At 55.8% G+C, this 24614-nt stretch overlaps 6 protein-coding genes across 10 annotated transcripts; 3 read left to right on the top strand and 3 right to left on the bottom strand.

Annotated features, from left to right (window-relative positions):
• The first annotated feature begins 1030 nt into the window (after nt 1-1030).
• Nucleotides 1031-8466, top strand: LOC126320570 (uncharacterized). 2 transcript variants are annotated; one of them, XM_049994032.1, is made up of 2 exons: nt 1031-1689; nt 1818-6432. In XM_049994032.1, exon 2 carries the CDS (start codon nt 3275-3277, stop codon nt 6362-6364), a length of 3090 nt encoding a protein of 1029 aa, XP_049849989.1. In that variant the 5' UTR covers nt 1031-1689; nt 1818-3274; the 3' UTR covers nt 6365-6432. The 2 variants fall into 2 exon arrangements, with proteins under 2 accessions (XP_049849989.1, XP_049849990.1); XM_049994033.1 differs by lacking the exon at nt 1031-1689 and adding an exon at nt 6458-8466 and having other exon boundaries at nt 4484-6246.
• On the bottom strand, nt 6434-9462 carry LOC126320569 (uncharacterized). 2 transcript variants are annotated; one of them, XM_049994030.1, is made up of 2 exons: nt 7720-9462; nt 6434-7460 (listed from the first exon to the last, which is right to left on the bottom strand). In XM_049994030.1, the coding sequence occupies exons 1-2, from the start codon at nt 9445-9447 to the stop codon at nt 6531-6533; spliced, it is 2658 nt and encodes an 885-aa protein (XP_049849987.1). In that variant the 5' UTR covers nt 9448-9462; the 3' UTR covers nt 6434-6530. The 2 variants fall into 2 exon arrangements, with proteins under 2 accessions (XP_049849987.1, XP_049849988.1); XM_049994031.1 differs by having other exon boundaries at nt 7873-9462.
• Nucleotides 9463-9872: 410 nt separating this feature from the next.
• On the bottom strand, nt 9873-18734 carry LOC126320548 (uncharacterized; the record flags this gene model as incomplete). The annotated part of the gene is given in 4 exon segments (XM_049994004.1): nt 9873-10488; nt 10763-11392; nt 17066-17985; nt 18060-18734. Coding segments are annotated over 4 exon segments (2841 nt in total), but the record flags the coding sequence as incomplete, so codon positions are not given.
• On the top strand, nt 11765-12562 carry LOC126320574 (calcineurin subunit B type 1-like). The gene is made up of 4 exons (XM_049994038.1): nt 11765-11879; nt 11950-12069; nt 12132-12260; nt 12333-12562. Exons 1-4 carry the CDS (start codon nt 11852-11854, stop codon nt 12560-12562), a joined length of 507 nt encoding a protein of 168 aa, XP_049849995.1. The 5' UTR covers nt 11765-11851.
• On the top strand, nt 14550-16540 carry LOC126320572 (uncharacterized). Of its 3 annotated transcripts, none has more exons than XM_049994036.1 (4): nt 14556-15909; nt 15973-16053; nt 16108-16205; nt 16276-16540. In XM_049994036.1, exon 1 carries the CDS (start codon nt 14617-14619, stop codon nt 15820-15822), a length of 1206 nt encoding a protein of 401 aa, XP_049849993.1. In that variant the 5' UTR covers nt 14556-14616; the 3' UTR covers nt 15823-15909; nt 15973-16053; nt 16108-16205; nt 16276-16540. The 3 variants fall into 3 exon arrangements, with proteins under 3 accessions (XP_049849994.1, XP_049849993.1, XP_049849992.1); XM_049994035.1 differs by having other exon boundaries at nt 14580-15909; nt 15999-16053; XM_049994037.1 differs by having other exon boundaries at nt 14550-15909; nt 15999-16205.
• LOC126320571 (uncharacterized) lies at nt 17816-21162 on the bottom strand. The gene is made up of 3 exons (XM_049994034.1): nt 20998-21162; nt 20714-20846; nt 17816-20605 (listed from the first exon to the last, which is right to left on the bottom strand). Exons 1-3 carry the CDS (start codon nt 21022-21024, stop codon nt 18735-18737), a joined length of 2031 nt encoding a protein of 676 aa, XP_049849991.1. The 5' UTR covers nt 21025-21162; the 3' UTR covers nt 17816-18734.
• Between the last annotated feature and the right edge of the window lie 3452 nt (nt 21163-24614).

Below are 24614 nucleotides of genomic sequence, written 5' to 3'. Positions count from 1 at the left end.
CGTACCTCTGAATGACGCCGATCCCTCAGTTATAGGCGAGCGCGATCAATCAGGACCCACTGAGGGCGTGCCCGTTTCGGAGCCCTCCCCTTTCAATCCCGATACCGCTCGGGACGACCTGCAACACAAAGCGGCCGTTTCTGAGGCGAAGGCCATTTCTTCAGCTCCAATCAACCCAGTCCACTCGACCTCCCAGCAAAACGCCTATCTCGCCAAAAATGCTTCTATTTTCAGCTACGTCTTCAGCCCGCCCCCCTTCCTAGAACACTGTTGCATTTGCTTGCTCGGGTTCGTGGAATCGGGCCAAAACCCAGACCAGTACTATTCTAGCATGCCGTCTTATGGCTCAATAGAGGAACTGATCAAAAAGTTGGAATCCTTCGGCGGGTCATGGTGTCCGGTGCTTCAAGACGCCCAGCAATACGCGACCCATTTCGTGATCAACTCAGTCCAAAATCTGACCAACGGGGATTACGAATCGATCAAACACCGGCTGCGCATTCCTGCCCCCGTTCACATCGTAAAGCTGGCTTGGCTGACGGATAGCCTCCTACTCCTAATGAAACAGGAAGAAGAACGATACCTAACCAAATTGGACCACAGAATGGTGCTCCCGCCGAACGCACCAATCTGCGACGTCGTCTCCACCATTTCAAAAATCAAACACCCGAAACCAAAAAACAGCGACGATACTGCTCATTTGATCCCCCCCGTTCACCTCCCAATGACAAAAAGAGCCATCGCGACTCATTCAAATGCAAACTCCAAGGACGTGTCTCTCGCACTCATTCAGTCCACTCATCAACTCCGCCAAATACTCCACCTAGGCAAACCTGAACCCGCCTCCTTCTCCTCTCTTCGCGCACTAACGAAAACCCCCTCTACTCGGCCCAACAAGAAAGAACACGCACGCCTCGTATCTCAACGCCACGCCCTCAAAACCCTCGAAACCTCAAAGCCCGCTCTCAAAAAATTTTCTGAAAAAATGAACTCTCGAGCTGTCACAAACCAGTCGCTCCAAAATCTTGCGACCGCCCCAAATTCTTCTCTAAAAAAAAAATTCAGAACCCTGGATTTCAAATGCGCCACCAAATCGCTCCCCACGGCCGCCTGCTTGGCCGCTCGTTCTAGACCAAACCAAGCCCTCCTGACGCGCGAGCTCTTCAACTTCATAGAGCAGTCGCCACCCTTCGCACCCTCGACAAAGCCCACCGAAAAAGCGCGCCCTCTGTTTGAATGCAATCTGGCCGACTTGGCCGTCAACGGACAAAATGGATCGATTCGACGAGTCGCGTCGATCCCCGATTCATCCGAAAAGTCTGTTAAAGTCCGCGAAATGATGTCGAGCGACCACTCTGCAAATGCAAACTCAAAAGACCTGCCATCGTTTCTTGCGGACACCGGGGAGACCGCTCCGCAAAAACTCCAAAAGCTGCCAAAAGAGCTGAAAAAATTCATTCCGAGCTCAATCGAAGACTCTCTACCCTGCCCTCGGCGAGCAACCACCACCGTCCCACCCACCGCCACGAACAAGCCATCCACTACAATCGTGCACGTCTACCCTACACGGGGATCCAAACTCGGCGGACAACGCGTAGCCGTTATGCTGGCGGACAGAGTGGGAAAGGGTTGGCGAGTCGTCTTCGGCCAAGTCACAGCGGATACCAACTATGACCGAACCCGTCCAAAGTACGTCTCATATCAAGCCTCTCTCTCTGTTGTGTTTGTTGCAGACCCGTGTGTATGTGTAACGGTCATTCAACTCTCGAACGAGCGTCAGCGAATTCAGATGGCCTAATCCATTGTCTCGACCTTAGCCTGGTATGGGCGATCACGCCTCCAAGCGCGGTTTCACTTCGAGTCGAAATATCGATCTTGGATGCGACCGGATGCAAAGTCAATCAAAATAATTCTGCGTTCTTTTTTTATAACTGAAAAGCGGTACAACTTTCGGCGTCCCCCAGGGTTCATCGTCCCTTAACGCGCCAAACGCGCACCTCGTCTCAGAGCCCCCCTCCGGCGTTGGATTGGCGGCGGTCCGGCATGCGTTTTCCCGAGCATTTTGTCCTCGTCCGTACAGCGCGCACGTGCGCTCGTTGAAAGAGGAGGGCCAAGCCCGCCCCCCTGTTTGGTTAAACGTCGCCTTCGCCTTTTCTTGAGCCCTGCTCGATGAGGCAGAGACGCCTGCAAACGCCGTTTTGAAGCCTCGCGCGGACGGCGCCTTCTTTTTTCACTGTCAACGAGCTCAGCGTTGCGTTGCGGCAGACCTCTGGGCCAAATTGACGATGGGAGGGAGGCCGGAAGCGCGTCGACAAAGGGGGCCGGCCCGCTTTGTCTGTCTGCGCAAGGTCTGTCAAATTACGAAATTTTTTTTTTATGCCACAGGTTTTTTTTTCCCGGGCCCATCGGTTTCGTTTTTGACTCTCGTTGCACTCGTCTCTCCATCATCTTAGATGGACATTTTGGCACTGAAGTCTGCTCAGACGAAGGTTCCGGGAGATGGGTGTAATTTTTGAGTTCAGAAAATGCCGCTCAAAAATTTTTGTACCCAGTTGCACCCAGAACAGGCCATGTCGCCGTTTGAACAACGTTCCATTTGCCGGGCGAGCGAGGAACGCGGCGCCATTTGCTGGGCTGGGGGCTTATGCCGAGCGTTTTCGTCACGCGCGTGCGTCTGCTCTTGCGTTGGGATTTGGCGTACAAGTTCGCGTCGGACGTAGTTATTCCGTCGTGGATGCGTCCTGCTTGAGGCGTTCGCCGCTCGAGAGGCAGGCCGGAGAGTACCTCACTTCTTCTTGCTCGGGGTTTCCCGTGAAGTCGCATTTCATGGCGGCTGTCCCGAAGGCGAGGGTCGTAAGCACGATTCTGCAGTACACTCGGAGGGTTTGCGTGGGCGCCGCGAGAAGAAGGCTGCCGCCGTTGGGCGGCGAGGTCGCGTCCAGACTTCAGGAGAGTGCCATTTGGCCGAGGGAGAAGGTTTTCGTGGTGGTGCCGAGTCACGCTTACGTGGCCGCGCTGGAATCCGCGCTGGAGCGAGACGTGCGGGAAGGTGGCGTCTACGGACCTGCTTGCGGTGTGCAGGTGCTGTTCATAACGGAGAAGGAGTTTTGGGAGCAGCAGCTTGGATCGTTGAGGAGACACAGACCGGAAATGGTGAACAGGTTTTTTTTTCGAGTGTAGCGAGCGGCGCTTGCTTTCGGCGGCGAGCGGCGACGACGCGAGGCGCGAGAGGGAGTTGGAATTTGGGGGGAGCGGGTGCGAGCGGGAGGGTGGAATGGTGCACGTCGCGCTGATGAACATGATCAATTTGCAGGGGTTGGAGAAGGGCATGCAAGATGCGGTTTTTACGAGCTTGTTGGCGACATTTCACCAGCTCAAGGTGACGAGGGTGTTGAGCGCGATGGCGCCGGCGACGAGCTCCATTTTCGCGTCGTTGAATTCGTGGATTGCGTCTCGTCCGAGCGTGGACTTTGAAGTGTACACGAGTCGGGTGGAGGTTTTTGGAATGTGGGTTGTCATCAATTGCGGTGTTTTAGAGAGGAGGGAGTTGCTCACGGCCTACGAGAGGGGACAGCAGGGTGCGGTTGGAGAGAGAGGGCCGACGAGTGGTTTGTGGGGTCGCGCATTGGAGGGTTTTCGGCCGGTGTTTTCGGCGCTTCACGATCCTTTGCGTTGGTCGATTTTCCCCGTTTTTTTTCGAGATTTTTGCACAGGCGAAAAGGTCGCGTTGTCGCTGCCGATCAAGGCCGGAGAGATAAGCATGCTTTGCTCGAACGTGCAGTTCCGGAGTCGAAATTACAAGGTGGATGTCGAAGAGTCCCCCGCGAGTGGACACAGTTTTTCGGTGCGCTTGTTGGCGAGCGTGGTGCCGGACAGGCTTTTTTGCGCTCGGTTCAGGAGGCCGAAGGAGTGCTACGAAGTCGACGGTCCGGGCTCGTCTTCGGCGAAGGCGGTGGTGCTGGGCAGTCCGGTGGTGAGTGCGACGTGTGACTTGGTGGATTACGTCAGGAGGCGCGCGCCGGAAGTGAAGGCGTCGCAGATACGGATAGTTTGTCACGATTCGGCGCAACAGGTTTCGACTGCCGAGTTGCTTGAGTCGAGGGGTGTTCCGTGTCTGGTCGAGTGCATATCGAACACGCCGCAGGTCGCGCTGGTGTCGCACTTCCTGAATCTGCTGAGAAGGTGGCTGGCGGAGTTGGAGGAGGTTGCGCAGGAGGTCGGTCGACAAGTTGACGGCGATTCGTCGAGCGACGCGTGCCGAGGTGGGGGGCGAGCTGGGTCCTCGCGCTCGGGGGGCGCGAGGCTGCTTGGAGGGGTTTCCTCTTTTGGGGCGTTGACGCCTTCCGTTTTTGCGGTTTTGACTCGGGTCTACGGCGTCGGTCACCGAGGCGACTTGCAGCGTATTTTTTCGCACCACTACGTGCACAAGGTGCCGTTGCTGAAGGCGCTGTACGGGGTTGCGGAGGGCCTGGAGTGCGTGGACGCGGAGGGGAGCGGGAAGAGGAAGAGGGCGGGTCGAGCGCCGCGGATGAGCGCGTGCCTTGACGCGAAGTGGAGAGCCCACCTGGCGCGCTCGAGGGAGGGTTTGGCCGAGCAGCGCGGAGAAGGGGACGGAGCTCGGAGCGCGGCGCAGGAAGTGTACGAAAAGTCTACGATTTTCGCGGTGAGGCAACTGATGCGCGACCTGGAGCAGCTCGCAAGGAGCGTAGTCACCGAGGGCGCGGTCGGTCCGGCCGGCTTGGTCGCCAAGGTGGTCGAGCAGTGGGCGTGGCGGCCGAGCCCCGCGGCGGAGGCGTCCGGCGGGCGCGTTGGTTCAAAGGACGAAAAAGTGATTTTGGCGTGGAAGAAGTGCGTGGAAGAGATCGAAGCGATGTTCCAGCGGGGGCCGGCGCGGGAGGAGCGCCCGGCGGGAGACTCGCCGCCGTCCGGCTCGGGCGGGGCGGGGTCGACGGAAGAGGCGTCGACGAGCTCGGCGGCGGAGGAGCCGGCTCGTGTGGACCCTCTCTGCCACAGCCTGCGAGCGACGATCGAGAACGTCGGCCGTCTGCTGGACTACGCGAGGTGGAGGCACTTGGAAATCCCAAGAGAAATGTACGAGGACAAAGAGGACCACGTACGAGTCACACACATAGATACGCTGAGTGGACGTCCGCCCTCTCGGTACACAGTTGTACAGCTACCCGGCGACGCGAGCGGCTCGCCTTCGAACGGAAGTGGGATGAGAAGCGCGCAAGGCGCGAAAACGACGCTCTACCGCTTTCTTGAAACGGTCGAGTCTGCCACGGACGGCCTGTTTTTCGTCTCAGAGCAATCTGAATCGTACCTGTCAAAATACCTCAGGTCTTTCCGACGGCTGGAGGTGGAATCGCTGCTGAGCGGGAAGGACTGCATTCTCTTCGCGTCGGACCGCGCGCACGAAGAGCGGCACCCCTCGGACGGGCCGTCCGCCGAAGTCGAGGCGGTGGAGAGCAGCGCTCTAGAACTCGACGAGCGCGCCCAGGCGCCGCAGCCGAGCGGGCTCTATTTCACGCATACGTGCTCCTATCGCCCGCGGAAGCTCAGCTTTTCACTGCTGTCGGTGTTCGAGCGCTGCGCGTTTCAATTTTTGCTAAAGTACGTGCTGCACGTGCAGCCGGGCAGAACAGAGACGGCCGTGTTCTCCGTGACGGGATCGGTGATTCACAAGCTCGTCGCTGACGCGGAGGGCCAGGCGCCCGCGAGCGACGCGCAGGTGCTGGACGAGGCCTCCCTGGAGGCGGACGCCCAGAAAAAGGTCAAGGACGCGGTCGTGAAAAAATTGGCCAAGGCCGACTCTCTGACCGTCGGCCAAGCGCTAGAGAAGGTGAAGGAGCCCGTAATCGGGTCCGAGATTCGAGCCATGACTCGGACGCTGAAGCGCGTGACGATCGAGAGTCAGAGCAACAAGAAGAAGTCACCAAGCTCCGTCAGCTATTCCGAGAGGAAATTTCAAGTCAAGGTTTTGGACAACGTGTTGCTCATAGGATGCTGGGACCGGGTGAACGTGACGGGCGAAGACGTCGAGATAATAGAGTACAAGCGAGTTTTGAAAAACAGCAGCAAAGACGAAATATCGAAAAACATGCAGTTGATGTTGTACGCATTTGCCTGGTGGAAGATGACAGGTGTCATTCCGAAACGCATCGTTCTTCAACAGCTTCTGCACAAAGACCTAGTCTTCGCTCACTCGCCGACGCGAGAGGAGCTGGAAGCGCTGGAGCACAAGTTGTACGAAATTGTCAAGACCATGAAGACCGGCAGGTTCGAGGCGTCTCCGTCGCTCGCGAAGTGCGCGTCTTGCGCCTATTCGAACGTGTGTCCCAGCGCCGTCTTGGCGGAGCCCTGACGTCGCGCGTCGCTCGAGCGGCCCCTGCCACCGCGGCCCCCGCACAAAATAAAAGCAAGCAAAAAAAAGTTTGGCTCACTTCGTTTACATTAGGTACAGCGTGTAGCGGTCGGACCCCGGGCGTCCGTGCCGGAGTTGGCGCCCTCCTCGTTGACAGCGCGCCCGTCTACTTATCTGGACGCGGATGGAGGGTGGACGCGGCGTCTTCCACTACCCAACGTGGGAAGAGCTGAGGCTCCGCTTCTATGTGTTGTAAAAGAGACGGATGCAGCCTGACGGCGTTCCCCAGCTCGACGACGTACGCGTCGAAATTGGCCTCGACGGCCCACTTCAGTTCGGCCAGCAGGTCCTCTTCGCCCAGCGACGCGATCGACGCTCTCATGCAGTGGTTGAGCAGGGGCAAGTGCTGCTGAGCGACGTCCGACGCGCTCTCATCTATCCACTCGTAGTATCTGGCGCTCTTCAATACCTCTTTGCTTTGGCTCGCGTCGAACAGCAGGTTGCCCGTGTACAAATACGTCAGCAAGGACTTGACCGTGACGGCGGACAGGTGTCCCTCGTGTCCTGGCTTCGGCAACGTCCACGTTCTGCATTCGCGGGAAAAGTCCAGGAACTCGCGCTCGAAGTATCTACATTGGGCCGCCAAAATGCATCGGTGACAAGGGAAGTGGGCGTCCTCAACGGCGAGCACGACGTCTACGAACGGCGGCGGATTAGGCAGTTGGAAGTGCTTGGAACGTTGATTGAACGCCAGGAGCAGGCTGAAGTCGTCTAGGAGACTGGTGCACAAGGTGGACCGGAAATTGTGCGTCTCGGCCGGTGCCAAATCTGGCTTTTTGACTTCTTCCTTGAGGTGCGCGAAGACGCCCTCATAGTAAGGAAGAAGGGGCGACAGCGAACTCTCCGCGAACTCCCCTCGGCGCTCTAGTATCGTTCGCACAGAAATTTTGACCACGTCCAGGGTGTTTGTATCCAAGGCGTACAGGAGACACTCGATGTGTTCTTCTGGCTTTAGGGGGTGCATTTTGAACAGATAGAGTAGAGTCGACGCGCAGAAGCGCCCGAAAGCCACGAGGCAGCACGTGGAAGCAACGATCTAGAGCGCTCGTCGCGATTTCGGTAGGAGGGGGACGTCAGTGAAAACAGTTCTGAGCGGGGTCGAAAAATGGCAGGTCGACGCGTCGAGGACCTGTCAAATTTCAAAGCACAACGAACACTGTGCCCGACACAGTGCATCCGGGGAGAGCAGTGCCGGATTCGAAGGGGGTCAGGGACGCGGCGGGGGCGTGCACAGATGGCTCGTGGTCGCTATGAACATGGCTGAAAAAAAAAGCGTGTCACGTTCCCTCACGTACCCTGAGTTCGAGCCAAAGTCTCCAGTTTACCTCGATGGACGGGACGATGTCGGCGTAGACGTAGGTAAAGAACGCTTTTATCGCGTCGTACGAGACGGATAGAAGCGAAAAGGACAGCGCCGTGTGTGGCAGAAGCAGGGAGGGGCAGCGTACGTATAAAATGGGTGCGTGAAGGTGCCACTTGTGTTTTGTCAGTACCATTTGAATGGTGTAGTCGGAGCACGTGTCGGGGACGTTGTTCGAGTGCTGGGTGTTTTGTTGGTGTTGCAGGTACGACTTTTCTATCAGTTTGTAGAACATGGTGGCGTGAGAGAGTCGAACCGCGATGCGCGAGTATTCGCCGCACGTGTCGAGCGCGTCTTGGAGAGCTGGGGGGTCATCGGGGTGGCCGAGGAGTCGCTTCAGTTCGCCGACGACAAAGTCGTCGACGTGGCCGGCGGGCCCGAGGCCTAGTTTACAGGAGAAGCCGAAGGTCCTGGGGGATGCGTCCGAGGGTTGGTCGATGCAGAGGCGGTAGGTTGGATTTGAGATGGGGCGGGTTGGGACCGAGGGGCTTTGACAGGTTGTTTTAAAGGTTTTTTTTGCGTGGTCGTTTTTTGTTTGGCAGGAGGGCTCGCGAGCGGGCGATTTGGGGGAATGAGCGACCGGTTCTATTTGGAGACGGGGCGGGCTTCTGGGTTCGAGCCCTACGCTTGCCCGTTTGGAGAGGTGGCACCGAGGTGGATGAACGTGCAGGTTGGGTTGGTGGTTCGTCCAGAGTTCGGGAGGGAGTTCGATTTTTCTTATGCAGTTGTTTAGGGTGTCTGACAGGTAGATGTCCCCGCAGGCTGAGGAGGCGAAGCAAGTGGGAAAGTTCAGCTGGCAGACGGAGAGCGATTTTTGAATGGCAGAAAGTCCAGGTGGTTTGACCTCGGAGGACAGAGTGTAGACTTGTTCTTTGGTTATGAGTCTGATTTTGCTGTTTCCGGAGTCCGCGACGAGCAGATTGTGGGTGTTCGGGTTGTAGTGCAGGCCGTGTGGGAAGTTGAAGAGGGCGCGGTGTACGCTGCCGTCTAGGTATCCGGGCTTTCCAGAGCCCGTTATGGTGACGACTCTTCCGCGCGAGATTTTGCGAATGGCATGGTTGCCGGTGTCGGAGATGTAGATGGTTTTTTCGGGGGTGACGAGGAGGTGAGTTGGGAAGTTGAAGGCGGCTTTTTCGACGGGGCCGTCTTGGAAGCCTGGGACGTTGGGTTGGCCAGAGACGAGGTCTAGGTGGTGGTTGTTGAGGTTCAGCACGTAGACGGCGTGGTTGGCAGAGTCGCAGAAGTAGAGGAATTGGTCTTGGAAGAGGAACAGGCCGCGGGGGGAAAAGGGGTCGCTCGAGGACAATGGGCCGAAGACGACGTGTGTGGTGTGTTCTTGTTTAGGAAGTACGAGAATAGATTTTTTTTTGTAGTCTGAGAAGAAGAGGGAATTATTAGACGAAACGACAATGGAGTAGGGGTTATCGGGTTCGTTGTCGACGACGGGTTTGCAGTCTCGAAGGGAAAAGACCAGGCGAGAGGAGGGGTCGATGAGGCGGACGCAATGGTTTTGGGTGTCGGCGACTAGAAGTTCGCCTAGAGAGTTAACGGTTATGCCGTGAGGGAGGTGGAATTTTGAGAGTTCGAGTGGACCGTTTTGGAGACCGGGATCCCCAGTCCCGGCGAAGTTGGTAATTTTGGTGTGGAGAGAAAGTACGCGCATGGTTGGTTGCCGCGTTGGCGTTTTTATTTTTTTTTAATAATTTTTTATAAAAAATTTGAGACGTCATTGATGAATATACAGATTTAGCTCGTAGCTGAGGTTGGCGGTGGAGACTATGTGGGGTTGGACTTTTTGGTAGACGTTGGGGCACTTTTTGACGGTTTCTTCGAAGAGTTTGTAGCAGGTCATGAGATGAGAGCAGATTTTTTTGAGGATTTGGGTGCCGGTGTTGAGGTCTGAGAAGGAGTTCATGACACGTTTGTCGATTTGTTGCATGCTGGACTTCCAGGTGGAGGCGAAGGACTTGGCGGTGTCGAGGGCGTCTTCTTTGGTGAGCGGAGAGTTGGTTTTTGTCTTGAGGAAGAGCATGAGCTGAGGGAAGTAGGCGTTGAGTTCGTATTCGACGTAGAGGGTGGTTTCGCCTTCTAGGAGCATTTCGAGTTCGACGGCTTGGAAGGTGTGTTCGAGGTGGTGTTGCCGGAGGACGTTGAGGATGAGGTGGTAGTTGTTGATGCAGAGGAGGAGTTTGGAGTGGGTGTCGAACGGTTCGACGGAGTTGGCCATGCGGACGAGAAGTTCTTGGAATTGGAAGTGGAGAGTTTTTAGTTTGGAGAGGACGAGTTTGTTTTTCTCGAGTTGGGCGGAGAGTTTGCAGACGGAGACGATGAATTCGGAGTAGCGCCTGGTGAGGTAGTGGGGGGTGACGTCCAGTTTGGGGAAGTCTTTGGGTCTGAGGGCCTTGATGCTGGAGATGTTGAGGTCGAGGAGTTGGGTGAGTCTGGTGAGGATTTTGGACTTGATTTTGGAGAGGTAGGAGAGGGAGAGGCTGGAGTGGGGTTGGATTTTGGCGAGGTCGGAGAGGCGTTTGAGGAGGAGGAGGAGGAGGAGGAGGAGGATGGAGTCGTAGCAGGAGGGGAGGAATTGGTCGACGATGGAGTGGAAGTGGGTGAGGATGGGTGAGAAGATGGAGGCGAGGTAGTTGGTGTCGAAGAAGGCGGTTTCGAAGAGGTGTTCTTGGGAGAGGGTGTCGAGGAGGACGGAGTGGGAGATTAGGAAGAATTTTTCGAAGGGAATTTTTTTTTTTTGGTCGAGGGTCGAGAAGACGAGGGAGGACATGGTTTGGTTTGAGTTGAAGGCGTGGAGGAGGTGGTCGCGGTCGCCGAGTGAGAAGAGGGTGGTGTCGCCGAGTTGGGCGGTGTTGGAGTCGAGGGTGCCGAGAAATTTTCGTTTGGAGGGGGGGCTGGTGTGTTGAAGGAGGAAGAGAAGGTAGTGTTCGAATTTGGTGCTGAAGAGTTTGGAGAGGGTCCAGATGTACTGAGTTTGTATTTCCAGGGCGACTTGGAGTTGGTAGTCCCTGAGAGTGTGATACATGGGTCGGAAGGTGAGGAGTTTTTGCTGGAGGTCGCACAGGTTGCCGTTGGAGTCGAGGAAGGAGTAGATGGTGTGCAATAGGTGGTGCCTGATGCGGATGAGCATTTTGTTTTGTAGGTTTTTCATGACGGGGTCGATGTCTTTGAGGGGGAGTGGGGGTTGATTGCGGGGGGTTGAGAGTTGGGATTGGATGAATATTTTTTTTTTATTGAATTGTTTTACGTAGTGCAGGAAGGTTTCGTCCATGGGGGTTTGGTAGATGCCAGCGATGAGCACGTCGTCTATGACGGAGTTCAAGAGGAAGGACTCGAGTTCTGAGGTGGCGTTTTTGGAGTTGCGGAGGCGGAGTTGTAAGTGGAGGTATTGGTTGAGGAGTTTGGCGATGGAGACGGACAGCGCGCCCAGTTCGGTTTCGAAGTGGCCCATGATTGTCTTGATGGCCTTGAGAGAGTCCTTGCATATTTTGGTTTGTCGCTTCATTAGAAGTATTTTATGGACGGACTGGGAGTTGAAGACTTGGGGCGGTTGAGTGGGGGGCGAGGAGGGGGGCGGGGGAGGGGCGGAGCGCGCGTACCTTCGGTGAGAGTTTTGGTTTCGAATTGGGAGAGGGAGCGCATGATGGAGGAGGTGTGGTTTAGAGGGACTTCCTATACTTCGGTGGAGATTGAAGGGTAGGTTTGGGGTAACGCATTTTTTTTTTTTGAGTTGAAAAGGGGGAGCAGTCTCGTACGTCATTGAAGAGAGACAGGAGCGCCTGTTTGACGACGGGGTGGTTGCAGTGTTTTTCTGCGAGGTCTGAGAGGGAGGGAGGTGGGTGAGCGAGAGGGCGGGGTGCGACGGAGGTGGATTGGTTTGGCGGCGGACCTAGTATAGAGATGAGGTGTTCATCCGGGAGGTCCGAGAAGTATCGGTCTTCGGGGGAGGAAATTTGGGGAGGCATGTGACCTGGATGGTTTTCAGGCAAAAAAAGTAATGATTTTTTTTTTTGTTTTTAGCCATCGATTGTTGACAGGTTTATCGGGGGGCTTACAAGATGAGTTCCCCTGCAGATCATTTTCCCTGTACGCGGTTTTTTCGTTGGTGCGCTCGATGTGTGCACGTCGAATCTCACCTGAAAGTTGCGGGTTTTAGCGAACGAGAAGGATGCTATGCGGCTCGGAGCGAGGCTGGAGCGACTGTTTGGGGGAGATACCGAGCGTTTGAATGTCGACCAGTTCTTGAATTGTAAGGAGTACACTGGCAGGTCGGCAGGTGCGTGCATGGGACGACAGGTTTACTTTTTTTTTTGCTTTACTGAATGCAGGAATTTGAAGAGGAGGTTTTATTGAAGCACGTTTTATTGCGTGTTTTCGAGGAGAAGGGGAACGAGATTGATTTCCGCGCGTTTTCGTCTACGCTGGACGCATTTTTGGACGACGATAGCGAGGAGGGCAGACTGAGTGGTAGGACATCGGGGAAGTTTTTTTTTTTTTTGACAGCAGACTGACGTTTGGCGGCAAAAAATGGGCGTGCAGCTGCGTTTCGGTTGTACGACATGGACGCAGACGGCCGCGTGGGAAACGGTGAGCTATTTCAAATGCTCGGGGTGGCGCTTGGAAACAAGCTGAACAATGTGCAGCTCCAGCAGGTGGTGGACAAGGCGATGATCGAGGGGAATGGGTACAAGGAAGGGGTTGGGTTCGGCGACTTCAAGCGGATGGTGTCCGACGTGAGCAAGGCGATGAAAGAGAATTGGACTCCATGAGTTTGGAAAATTAAAAAAAAAAAGAAAAGGTTGTTATTCTGAAAAGTCTATATTTCGCGATTATGCGGTGGGTTCAGCTTCCTTTTGCTCCTTTTTCTTTTTCTTCTGCTTCTCTATTAGAATGGATCTGCGCCCGTATTTGTTGAGGTACCTGATGTGTCGCAGGAACTTGTAGGCATTGAATTTCTTTTCGTGTTCTTTGATGACGCGTGGGGAGGGGAGAGGGCTGCTGGGAGGTAGTGGTAGAGTCGACGTTTGCTGGACGATGGATTTAGAAGGGGAGATTCGTCGTTTAGCGGTTTGAGACGCGATCGCGTTTTTGGTTTTTTGGCTAGGCTTTTTGTTTTTGAGTCCCCAATGTTTTGGGAGCGGGACCAGCTTGGATTTGTACAGTTTCAGGCGCGCAACGTTGATATTGAGACCTTCTAGGGAGCTGTTGCGACGTCTGAAATCGACGGCGACGCCGTAGGAACGAGCGGTTTTCACGTCCCAGTTGGCATCTTTAACCTCTTTGAGCGTGAATCCGCGCCCCAGACGAAGTCGAGAGTTGTGCCGACGCCCGGGACAACGCACAACGGGACGCAGGTGGCCAGAGGTCGGGCGAGGAAAGTAGTAAGAGGCCTTTTGGACTCTCTTGACAGCTCGTCGCCTTCTGCGAGCGGGTTGGTTAAACCAGGTTTTGACGCGTCTGGCCCAGTCTTTGTGAAAGTGCACATTAGGCACTACGTTGTTGTGTCGAACCATTGATCAGATGCGGGCTAAAAAAAAAACGGTGCGAAATGGTGCCGGAAGCAACGTATGAGTCTCGGAGGGAGCTCGAAAAACAAAGGAGGATGGATAGGGCGTACGCGGCAGTGACTGGGAAACTGTCAAGACGAGGATGTGATTTCAAATATATGAAAAGTTTTTTTTTTTTTTTTATTGTACGATGGACGATAGTTCCGGCGCCGACGAGACAGACATGTTCGAATCTATCCTCAATCTGGAAGAGACGTTCATCAGCCGTGGAATAGAGGATGGCTCTAACGCTCGCCTCAATTCCAGCTTTTCTCAGGGCAAGGAAAGCGGGTATCGCTTTGGATTCGAGTTGTCAGTTGAAATCGGATACTATTTCGGATGCCTCCAAGGTTGGAAACGCCTGATCGATCGCCTCGGAAAGTCTCGTCATCAGCACATTCGAAGAGCTCGAAAATCTATCTCGCAACTCGAAGAAATGCTAAAATCATCCTCTATGATCCACACTCAAGACAACAGCGTGTTCAATTCGATCAGCAACATCCGAGGCAAGTTCAAACTCATTTGCAACCAGCTCGGCATATCGCAGCCTCACTACAGCTCCCTTCGGTTCGACCAGGGCACATTATCTCAGAACAGTTTGAATTCCCAAAAAAAAATTTGACATTTTGACGTGGTCTCTCTCTCTCTTGCCTTCATGGAAGACAGCTGAAGCGCATGCGCGAGGCGCGGTAGCCGACGTACCGCGCCGCGAGGAGGAGGGGTAGCCTTTATTACGTTTTTTTCTTCGGGGCGGCGAGGTTCGACGCATCCGTGTTTGCCGAGGGTCAGTGCGCCCGTTCCATCTGTCTCCGCGCATATTTTGGGTCTGGCTTCGCGCCTTCGACGGCTTTTTTGGGTGGGGGGAGGAGGGAGAGAGATGGTCAGGGGCGCCGTGCGTGAAGAGCGAGTACAGAAAAAAATAAAAAGTTCGATACCTTCCGAGAATTCATGCTGCATCATCGCGCCTATCAAGCAGGTGCCGAAAAACAGGGTGGTGAGGGGCCCGAAGGGCTTGTATCGCTGAGAAAGATAGGCCCTGAAGCAGAGTCGCCTTACATATTGAGACGCCTTAGGGAGGGAGTTCAGGTTTGCTCTGAACCACTCTGGCATGTGTTTCAGGGGGACTTCGGTGAATGGGAGGTTTTCGACGGGTTCTGACATGGTTAGAACAGTGAGGTTTTTGGCAATTTTTTTTTTCTTTTTTTCTTTTATCTTTTTGTGGGAAGGCCGTATAAGAGGTCGAGTTGTGTCCCTCGCTCCCAGGACGCGAGAGAAGCATGTTAGCGCTGAGAGGGGCGTTCGCCGCATGCGCGAGAAGGCGGACGGGGGAGAGAAGGTGGGTCTCCACGGGGGGCCGCGGAGAAGGAAGGTCCGCGACGGCAGGGAGCAGAGAAGCGATGTCTTTGCGCGCGATGTGTCAAGGCATCGTTGACCGCGCGAAGCGCGAACTCTTGTCGCTCAAGGCAAGTTCTTTGGCGAGAGGTTATCTCGAGAGAGTGCGTCCGGGATGGAAGAAGACGCGGGACCAGTGGAAGGAAAGGTCGTTGACTTGGGTTAGAGAGATGTATAATAATGTACCAGATTTTCGAAAAAAAAATTGGAGGGATGACAAGTATCGTGTGCCGTTCGAGCTGGCCAAGGAGAAGAAGCGTCGGAGATACTACTGGCGTTTATTGAAGTGGTTTTTGGTGGTGTGCGTCGCCAAGGTCGTTTGGGACTCTTATTTATCGAAGACCAAGCTTGGTCGAATTCCTTTTAAATACGAGCACGCGAGGACCTATTCTAAGCACGATTGGAGCGAGCTTGTGCACCTCAAAGTCGCGAGCATTATGCAGATGGAGCTGTGGATGCACATTATGTCGTTGGTTCCTATGGACGTGTTTGAGCCGTACGCGAACGCGTATGGTTTTGGAATTTGGCCGCTGTACAAGATTGTGACGAACGAGCCGCCTCGGTTTTGGGTGGTGAGAATGGACATTCCCGCGGCCGGCAGCGCGAAGGTGGTGCAGGCTTCAGAGTTCGAGTTGCCATTGGTGGCGAGGGGCGAGCTTCACCCCGTGTCGCCCGGCTTCAAGGGCGCCCAGATTCTCTGGATCGCGATAAGGACGTGGGAGAGGGGGGAGTGGGTGTGCCGATTGCTGGCCGGAAGGCAGATTGGGGGCAACGTGGATTTGAGAGGAAAAAACCTTTTGCCGTGCATGACGGTGTATAGATCCGACAGGCTGATGAATCTGAGGATGCGTCCGCACGAGCTGGACCGGGTGGACGACGACGGTTTGAAGTATCGCGATATGGCGCACGCCTATATCACGAGGGGGACAATGGAAGTGCCTCCCGTGTTGTCGCCGGGGGGGTCATTTGACGCGAGCACTAGAGTGCCGGTGGGGGAGGTTGAGCCGATAGAAGTCAAATGGGATGAGTTCGGCGACGTTTTGGACGAGGAGGAGTGCATGGAGTTCGACCGGTTCGAGGTCGAGGCGTGAATGGCGTGACGCGGACGCGCTTGCGGAGAAAATGAATGATTTAATTTTTTTTTTTTGAGTTGACGACAGATAGTGTTTTGTGTGATGGTACGCGAAATGTGGCGGGGGGGGGTGCAAACGACGGCAGAGAGGGATTGACGGTTACAAAAGATTCACTTTATCGTGTTGATAAACAGGCAGGGGAAGGTGCGCCTGCAGAAATGGTTTTCTACGTTTAGTCAGAAGGAGAAGGTGCGTTGTGCGGTTCCCGCGTTCGAGCGAGCAGGAGGGCTGACTCGAGAGAAGGTGGACGCCGTTCAAAAGGTGCACAACTTGGTGGTTTCTAGGCCGGCGAAGCTTTGTAATTTTGTGGAGTGGGAGAGCTACAAGTTGATATACAAGCGGTATGGGGGGTGAATTGGTGTGTGCGAGTGTGTGTTGTGATGTGAGGTCTGATTTGGGTGTGTTTGGAAGCTACGCGGGTTTGTACTTCATATTGGGGGTGGACACGGACGAGAATGAGTTGATGATGTTGGAGGTGATTCAGAACTACGTGGAGATGTTGGATCAGTACTACAAGAACGTGTGCGAATTGGACATTATTTTCAATTTTCACAAGGCGATTTGGATTTTAGACGAGTTCATCATGGCAGGGGAGTTGCAGGAGACGAACAAGAGCAGTTTGCTGAGAATGATTGGGATACAAGAGAGCATGTGTACATAAATTTTTGGACACGGAGTGGGTGTTTTTTTTTTTTTTTTTTTTTATGAAAAGGCGGATTGAGACAGGAGGAGGAGGTCTTCGGCGCGGGTCATGCCGAGGCGTTCTTCGCAGTTGTCGACGATGAGGAAGATTTCGACGAGGGTGGTGGGCAGGAGGTTGAGGAGGAGGAGGGTTTCTTTGGGGGTGAGGTTGTACTGGGAGCAGGCGGAGAGGAAGGCGCGGACGGTGGATTCGTTTTGACGGAGGTGGTGGGGGGAGAGGTACTGGAGGACCTGGGGGGGGGGGGGCGTGAGGGGGGGGGAGCGCGGAGGGGGGGAGCGCGGAGGGGGGGGGGGTACCTGAGAGTGGAGGCGCTTGACGGGGTTGGGGAGGCGAGGGGGTTGGGAGGAGAGGAGGAGGAAGACTTCGTAGTTGGTGAGCGGACGGGTGGAGTGGGGGGCGGACATGAGAGGAGAGGGGTATGAATTTTATTTTTGGACAAAATTTTTTTTTTTTTTTTAGTGTTGTTTGGGGGGTCGGGGTTTGTGAGAGGGGTTGTACCAGGAGGAGGAGGGAGGGAGGTAGAGGATGTTGTTGTGTTTGTTGTTGCCGTTGCTGTTGTTCCGGGGGGGGGTGGGGTTGTAGTAGTTGGCGGAGACGTTGGGGGGGGGGGCGTCGGGGACGGGGTAGATCTCGAGGTTGGTGGGGTGTTGGTTGACGATGGACATGGACTTGACGAGAGAGTCGTTGACGGGTATGGACTGGACGGTGTGGGTGAGGTGCTTGCTGAGTTTGATGTAGAGGAGGGCGTTGGACTCGAGGATGTCGATGGGGTGTCCGAAGTAGTCGTCGGGCACTTGGATGAGGAGGTGGGTTTCGGAGACGGTGAGGGGGCTGTGCCAGATGGCGGGGCCGGGGTTTTTGACGAGGTCGACGTAGATGAGTTGGCCGGAGCGGGTGACGTGGCAGGAGTAGCAGAATTTCCCGATTTGGATGTCAAGGGAGTTTTGGTTGTCGAGGATGGCGATGGTGGGGACGAGGAAGCGTTCTTCGACGGCGATGAACTGGTGGGAGTTGCGGTACTTGCAGATGCTGAGGTAGTTGCGAGAGGAGGGGTGGGGGGCTCGATCCGGGTAGGAGGGAGAGGGAGAGGGCGGGAGAAGGGGGGCGTAGGGTTTGGGTGGGGGCCAGTTGTTGGAGTATTGGAGGGAGGAGGGGTAGAGCGGGTAGTCTTGACTGTTGAGGGGGGGGAAGAGGTTGTTGGGGGGGTAGGAGGGGGGGGGGTTGTCGAAGGAGGGTTCCGGGATGTTATTTTGTTTTGGTTCGGGATTTTTTTTCGGGATTTCCGGAACGACGACGGGTTCGTTCAGCTTGTTGGCTTCTTTGAGCTTGCGCTGTTCGCAGTATTGGGGGGTGATGGCTTCGCCGACGTAGGAGTTGTTGTCGACGCAGTAGTCGATGAGGGCCTTCCAATACTTGTCCTGAGAGAGGATGTAGGCGTCGCCGACGACTACGAGCAGGGCGACGGCTCTGGTGATGGCGGTGTTTAGGGAGCGGCCCTCGTGGGGGAAGCCGAGTCCGTGACGGAAGTCGTAGTCCTGGTGCTTGAGAGAGGCGCGAGTGGTGCTGATGAAGATGGCTTTGAATTCCTTGCCCTGCATTTCTTCGATGCTGGCGACGGTGACGCGGCGCAGGCCGCGCTGCCGGAGGGCCTGCCTGATCTTTTGGACTTGTTTGTAGAAGGGGGCGATGACGCCGACGTCGCCCTCGTCGAGGGTGTCTTGGTGGCTGGAGAGGAGGTCGGAAACGAGTTCGGACACGGCGGAGACCTCCTGGTGGTTGAAGAACGAGGGCGAGTCGGTCTCGCGGACGTCCTCGCCCTCGACGGACTTGAAGAGGATGGGGAAGGAGGGGTTCGGGAGGGCGCGCCAGCCGAGGAGCGAGTCGACGACGGAGGGGTCGGCGGCGGACCGGAGCGTGCCGCCGTAGAATTGCTGGCTCGGGAACTGCAGGATGAGTCGGTGGGAGCGGTAGTTTTCGACGAGGTGGACGGTGTGGAGCCTCTCGTGGGGGAAGGGCTGCTTGGCGGAGGAGGGGTGGAGGTGGTGGTCGGGCGGGCAGTTTTGGTAGGCGGGGAGGGTGGCCATGCGTTCCATGATGCTGCGAGAGAGTTCGTGGTGCTTGACGGAGCGGTTTTGGAACCTGGGGCCGAGCTGCTTGGGGTCGCCGGTCATGACGACGGTGGTGTGCTTGTTGGCCATGGTGAGCGGCACGAGCGCCTCCGGCTCCATGAGCTGCGCGGCCTCGTCGAGGACGATGTGCGTGAAGTGTCCCGGCTGGATGCCGGCGACGTGGAGCGCGGAGGCGGAGATGCAGGTGGAGGCGATGATCTTGTACGACTTGAGCTTGGCGAGCGGGGGGACCTCGAACTGCTTCTTGTCGTGGCTGTAGCAGACGTACTGCAGGATCTCCTGCGGGACCATCTGGAGACTGCGGTGCGGCGCGTAGAGCCTGAAGAGCGCCTGGGTCGCCCGCGACGGGCGAGGGGCGCGCGGACGAGGTTGACGGCGAAGACGTCGACGGCGGAGTTGGAGGGCGCGCATATGAGCACCCTGGCGTCGGGAATGTGCTGGAGGATCTGGTGCAGGAGCTCGACGAGAGTCTTGGTCTTGCCCGTGCCGAAGGGGCCAAAGAGCAGAAAGGGGAGCTTGTGCTTGCAATAGTGTCGGTTGAGCGCGACGTGGAGCGCCAAAAGCTGCTTGGGATTCTCCTGAATGGTCTTGTCGTAGAGAGAGAGCTTCTCGACCGGGACGACCGGCGGGCGATCGTAGGCCGGCGCGGCGTGCTCGGGCCACACGACGTCGAGGTCGACGTGCTTGAGCGCCCAGTGGCTGATGAGCCAGCTGTGGCGGTTGAAGGTGAATCGGACGCTATATTTGGCGCCGGGTCTATAAATAGAGTTGTGGAACGAAAGGGCGAACATGACCAAGATGCTGTCCATTTCGATGAGGTGGATGTAGCCCTCGTACTCGACGTCGGAGGTGCCGGGGACCCAGGCGTAGACGAGGTCTCCGGCGAGAAGGGAGGGGCGCTTTTCGGCGAGTCCGGGGACCCTGAGGCGGAGCATGGGCTCGAGGGGGTCGACGAAGTACTCGGTGTCTCTAATAAAGTAGGAATCGACGTGCTGGAATTCGACGCTGGGCATGTCGTACTCTCTGATGAGCTTTCTCTGCTCGGCCTCCTCGACGAAGAGGAGGCTGTGCATCTTGGACTTGTAGTTGTCCCTGAGGTTCCAGGGGTTGATTTTCTTGGAGCGGCCGACTTCCTCGACGTCCTTGACGATGTCGGGGGGCAGGCCGTAGGCGCTGTCCTTCTCCTCGTTGCCGAGGGCGAAGGTCTGGTTCCAGCGGCGGACGCGGCTCTGCCGACCCTCGGGAAACGCGGGCACCACCTGGCGCTTGGCGCCCTCGGCAGCGTCGCCGTCGAACTTCGGCTGGTCCGAGTCCTGTGACGCCTTTATCGTAACTGTGTGTGTGACGCTTTGGTGGCCCCCAAACTCGAACACGAACGACAGGCGGTGGACGCGCTCCTTCGTTTCCGAGCCGTCGAACTCGAACTCCATGTCCGCGTGTCCCCTCTCTCTAATCGACAAGCCGGGGGAGCCGAAGCCGTACACCCTCTTCGACTCGCCTCCCCAAGTGGAGGGCGCGGAGGCTGTCAAGCCCCTCGACCCGTTCGACACGTAACTGACCTCCTTGGGACACTGCATCCTCTGCAGCGCCTTGCCGTTGGGCGACTTGTTCTTCAGGCGCAACTTGAACCTCGTCTTAGACAGCAGCGCCACGTTCTTCGGCACCGACAACTCCTGCACCTCTATCGCCTGCGTCCCACTCGGCGCCTCGTGTCCGGGCTTCCTGTGTTGCACGTTCACTTCCGAGCGCAGCTCCTTCACGTGGGCAATGTCCTTCATCTTCAGGTCGGACCGAGACGACCACTCCTTGATCTCCAGCGACGACCCGTCTGGCAGCTCCATGTACTTGTGCTCCTTCAGCAACTTAGCCGGCTGAGCCATCTCGTAAAACGTGACGTTTCCAGAGGTCCCTTCACGCTCCACGAAGCAAAACCCGTCCGCGCAAAAATGCGTTTTTTTTTCGCCATCGTGTTAGAAAACAAAAAGGAAAAAAAAAAAAAAAAAAAGAAGCGAAGTACCTGTTTCCGGCCTCAAGTACACTTCCAGCACCGTCCCGTATCTTGAAAAGTGTTGCTTCAACATCTCTGGATTCAGGGGCTGATTGGACCCAAAAAACAGCTTGCTGTGGAGAAGTTCCTGGTCGGACACGTCCTATCCATTTTTTTTTTTTTTTGCCTCACCACGTACGCGACGACGCGAAGGCGCAAAGTAGACGGTTAGACCGAGACGTCCATGACAATACCCCCCCCTGCACCGAATTGGAAGCCGGCCACTAGCTGCCCGCCCAAGGAAAACTGCATACGGCCGACACTGGCTTTTTCTTCGACATCCTGAACACCTCTGATCGAAGGAACTAATTAAACAAAAAAAACAAAGCCAATATAAAAACGGTCTATACTAATCTCATGTAAGGGAACCCTAATGAGATAAAGGTCCTTTTTCACTTCGGCAAACACTTAATTGCTTTGTTCTTTTTTATCGATTCAAACTTTGACGACATTTCGAGGTTTTAAAAAAAAATTATCCTGCGTCCGAAACAACCGCGCGACCCCCCCCCCGCGCCGGGCCCGAGGTCCTCGCATCCCTTGATCAGGTGCCGGCGCCCGCGGGAGAACGGCGGACCGAGCCGCCGCCGCGGGCTCAGAGAACGCTCCAATCGATTGGCGTCTTTTGCAATTTCTTCAAAATATCATTGGTCTTCGAAAAATGTCTGCACCCGAAGAACCCGTGGTTGGCCGACAGCGGGGACGGGTGCGCGGCCTTGAGCAAGTAATGCTTGTTCAGGTTCACGATGGAGGCCTTTTTTTGGGCGTAGTTCCCCCACAACAGGAACACGACCCCGGTGCACCGCTCGGAAACCGCTCGGATGCAGGCGTCCGTGAAGTGCTCCCAGCCCTTTCCCTGGTGGGAGTTGGGCTTGCCTTTCTCCACTGTTAGGGTGGCGTTGAGCAACAGCACACCTTAGCGACCACGAAAAGGTGTGAGAATGCTTTTTTTTTTCCTTATTTTTTTTTTTTTTTTTTTGTACCTTGTTTGCTCCAGTTCGTGAGGTTGCCGTGAGCGGGCGGCTGGATGCCCCGGACGTCTTGTTGGAGCTCTTTAAAGATGTTGAGGAGCGACGGCTGGGGGCGGCACCCCGGGAGCATGCTGAAGCTCAGGCCGTGAGCCTGCCCCACGCCGTGATAGGGATCCTGCCCGAGGATGACGACTTTGGTTTGGGGGAGCGGGCAGAGGTTGAGCGCGTTGAAGACGTCCTTGAGGGGGGGGAAGACGGTGGAAACGGAGATGCGCTGTTCGAGGAAGTCGCAGAGCCGCACGAAGTAGTCTTGGTCGAATTCTGGGAGGGGATCAGGAAAAAAGAAGGGAGGGAGAAAAAAAAAGGCCCCGTTGAGGTGCACAGATGTTACCTTTGGAGAGGGCGCGTCGCCAATCGGGGTCGACAAGTGTGGAGATTAGCTGATCGCGGACGCCGCGGGGCGGGGGAGGGCGCAGAGAGGGGGAGCAGTTGCGGGAGAACATGTCGACGATATTGCGCTGCATGGAGAGGGCAGGAGAGAATGAGAGGGCTCGTTGAGAATTGTGGACAAGGTTTTTTTTTATTTTTTTTTTATTTTTAGGAAATAGCGCGGAATTTCGACAGGAGGTTGACCTTGAGGCTGGAGAACCAGTCTTTGCTCTGGGTAGTGTTGGGCCTGTCCGGGCAGAGGACGCTTTTGCTGTAGGGGGAATTGAGAAAGGAGAGGTAGGCGCCGAGGACTTGGTGGTGGACGATCAAGCAACGGAGTTGTTGGTCGTTTTCGTGGAAGAAGCGAATGATGGTGTCGATACAGAGGAACCAGTCGTCCGGGATTATGGTGGAACGGGGTGACGGGGTGACGGGGATGGTTTTGGAGAAGGTGCAGGCCTTGAAGAAGTTCTTGAGGATGGCCTTTCTCTCGATCAGATAAGGGTTGAAGGTGAGCATGTACTCTTCTTTTTTGAATTCGACCTGGTTGGCAACGTTTTGGAAGAGCTTAGAGACGAGGATGAGCGGCCGACGGACGCGTTCCTTCTCGCTAGAAGAGATGATGTTGAGGTCGCTTGACTCAGGAGAGAGGAGAGCGGGATTGATGAGTCGGAGGATGAGGAAACTCGAGATGGCGACCATGGATCCGCCTGGGAACTTCATCTCGACGCAGTTGAAGAGAATCTTGCATATTTGTCGACACTCGCCGGGGAGGTAGTGAATGGAATCGCGAACGCGGATCAGAAGTTGGTCGACGATTCGTTTGAGTCGGTTTTGAGCAGACAGAATGAGAGACGGATCTGACTGCCTGGCCGGGTCGATTTCGAGGGTGTCCACGTTGAGGAGCACCTCAAGGAGAACAGGCTTCAATAAGTTGACCAAATACTCGCTAGATATCAATCTTGAGTAGTAGCTTAAAATTTTCGACGCCGCCGAATTTTCTCGAAACAAGTTCGGCGCACTTAAAGTCCTTTCCACCTCATGAAGAACCACCCACCTCACCAACAACATCTCCTGGTTCATATAACAGAACGTCCTCACCAACGTCTCACATATACGGTTGGATGAAGGAGAGTTCGATAACTCCAAAATTACTCTCAACACTTGCTGGTTCTCCATCATCAACAAAGCTATCACGGGACGCCACTCCTTCCTGTTGGCGTCCCTTCCCAACTTCTGACTCACCACCTCTATCGCCTGCGCGGCCACGTCCGAACCCACCAGTTCACTGTCATCCTTCCACTTCAGCACCTCTACCTCCTTGACCAACACCTTCTGTGGCAGCTCGGGCTTGAAGCCTCTTGACACCACCCTCATCGCCCTAGACAAGTGGTCCTCGCAATAATTCACCCTCTCCGCCCACAACACCCTCCCCACCTCCTCCATCCCACCCCTCTCGTACACATTCCTCACCTCCGCCTCACACACCTCGTACCTCTTCTCGCACATACTCTCTAACACCTCCTCCGACACCCCGTACCTCCTCTCCATGTACTCCTTCACCCTGCTCAGCGACACCGGCTCTCCCGGCCTCCCAAAACATCTCTCCAAAAGACACAGCGCGTCGTACAAGTCGTTGTAATACGCACCATACAAACTGTGTTGGTCTTGGTACAACATCCTCTCCCACCTCTCATACTCTCTCAGCAGCACTCCCTCCCTCGACATCACCCTCTCCCCCCCCTCTCTCATCCACCCCTCGCACTTTCTCATGGCCCTCTCGTACTCGCTCGCCAACGTCTCCCCCTCCACCACCACCACCAGCACCCTCTCCTCCCCCTCATCCTGCCTCAAGCCGCTGCATGCTGTCAAAAAAAAAAATCTCCGACATTTGATCCACGTTCGCCCAACTTCTCTCCCCCACGCCCTCCCACACCACTCTCCTGCACCCGCCAACCTTCTTCAGTAAGTCCACTCCCGCGTGCAACATGCTCGCCCTCACCGTCTCGCTCCTCTCTGTCTCCATCGGTACCACGCACGCCCACACCCTTCAAAACCCACCTGTCAGTCTTCCACCGCGTCACACACACGCACACACCCTAATACACACACACACACACACGCCCCTCGCCCGCAACTTACTGCACCCTGTCTTCCTCTCTGTTCAAATTCACCGCACTCCCCTCCTCTGCCTTCCTTACGCTCTCTTCTCTCCGGCTCTCCCACGCGCCTCCCCACCGCCCCTCTCTCCCCGACAATCCTCTCCCCACTTCTCGCCCGTCTCTTCTAAACACGTCAGCTCCATCCTTCCTCTATCTACCCCCCGCTTCCCCAACTCCACGTACCTAGACATGTACACGCCCAACACGTCCCCACTCACCTCACTCACCTCTCCCTCTATCACCTCCAACCCAACCCTCCCTATCCTCGTCCTGTAAACGACCCCCTGTCTTTCCGCTACCCTCGCCCACTCC

Source organism: Schistocerca gregaria, unplaced genomic scaffold, assembly GCF_023897955.1.
Source record: "Schistocerca gregaria isolate iqSchGreg1 unplaced genomic scaffold, iqSchGreg1.2 ptg000728l, whole genome shotgun sequence".
NCBI lineage: Eukaryota > Metazoa > Arthropoda > Insecta > Orthoptera > Acrididae > Schistocerca > Schistocerca gregaria.
This window is presented reverse-complemented; position numbering and strand designations above follow the sequence as displayed.

Excerpts from the sequence above, each read along its gene's own strand:
- LOC126320574 (XM_049994038.1), top strand. The coding sequence starts at position 11,852 with ATGAGTTCCCCTGCAGATCATTTTCCCT. Across the intron at positions 11,880-11,949 it reads CCCTGCAGATCATTTTCCCT|CGAACGAGAAGGATGCTATG; the intron begins GTACGCGGTTTT and ends TGCGGGTTTTAG. Across the intron at positions 12,261-12,332 it reads CGAGGAGGGCAGACTGAGTG|CTGCGTTTCGGTTGTACGAC; the intron begins GTAGGACATCGG and ends ATGGGCGTGCAG.
- LOC126320569 (XM_049994030.1), bottom strand. The coding sequence starts at position 9,447 with ATGCGCGTACTTTCTCTCCACACCAAAATTACCAACTTCGCCGGGACT. Across the intron at positions 7,461-7,719 it reads GACTTTGGCTCGAACTCAGG|ATCGTTGCTTCCACGTGCTG; the intron begins GTACGTGAGGGA and ends CGAGCGCTCTAG.
- LOC126320572 (XM_049994037.1), top strand. The coding sequence starts at position 14,617 with ATGTTAGCGCTGAGAGGGGCGTTCGCCGCATGCGCGAGAAGGCGGACG.
- LOC126320570 (XM_049994032.1), top strand. The coding sequence starts at position 3,275 with ATGGTGCACGTCGCGCTGATGAACATGATCAATTTGCAGGGGTTGGAG.
- LOC126320571 (XM_049994034.1), bottom strand. The coding sequence starts at position 21,024 with ATGTCGAAGAAAAAGCCAGTGTCGGCC. Across the intron at positions 20,847-20,997 it reads AGAAAAAGCCAGTGTCGGCC|GACGTGTCCGACCAGGAACT; the intron begins GTATGCAGTTTT and ends AAAAATGGATAG. Across the intron at positions 20,606-20,713 it reads GTACTTGAGGCCGGAAACAG|GGACCTCTGGAAACGTCACG; the intron begins GTACTTCGCTTC and ends TGGAGCGTGAAG.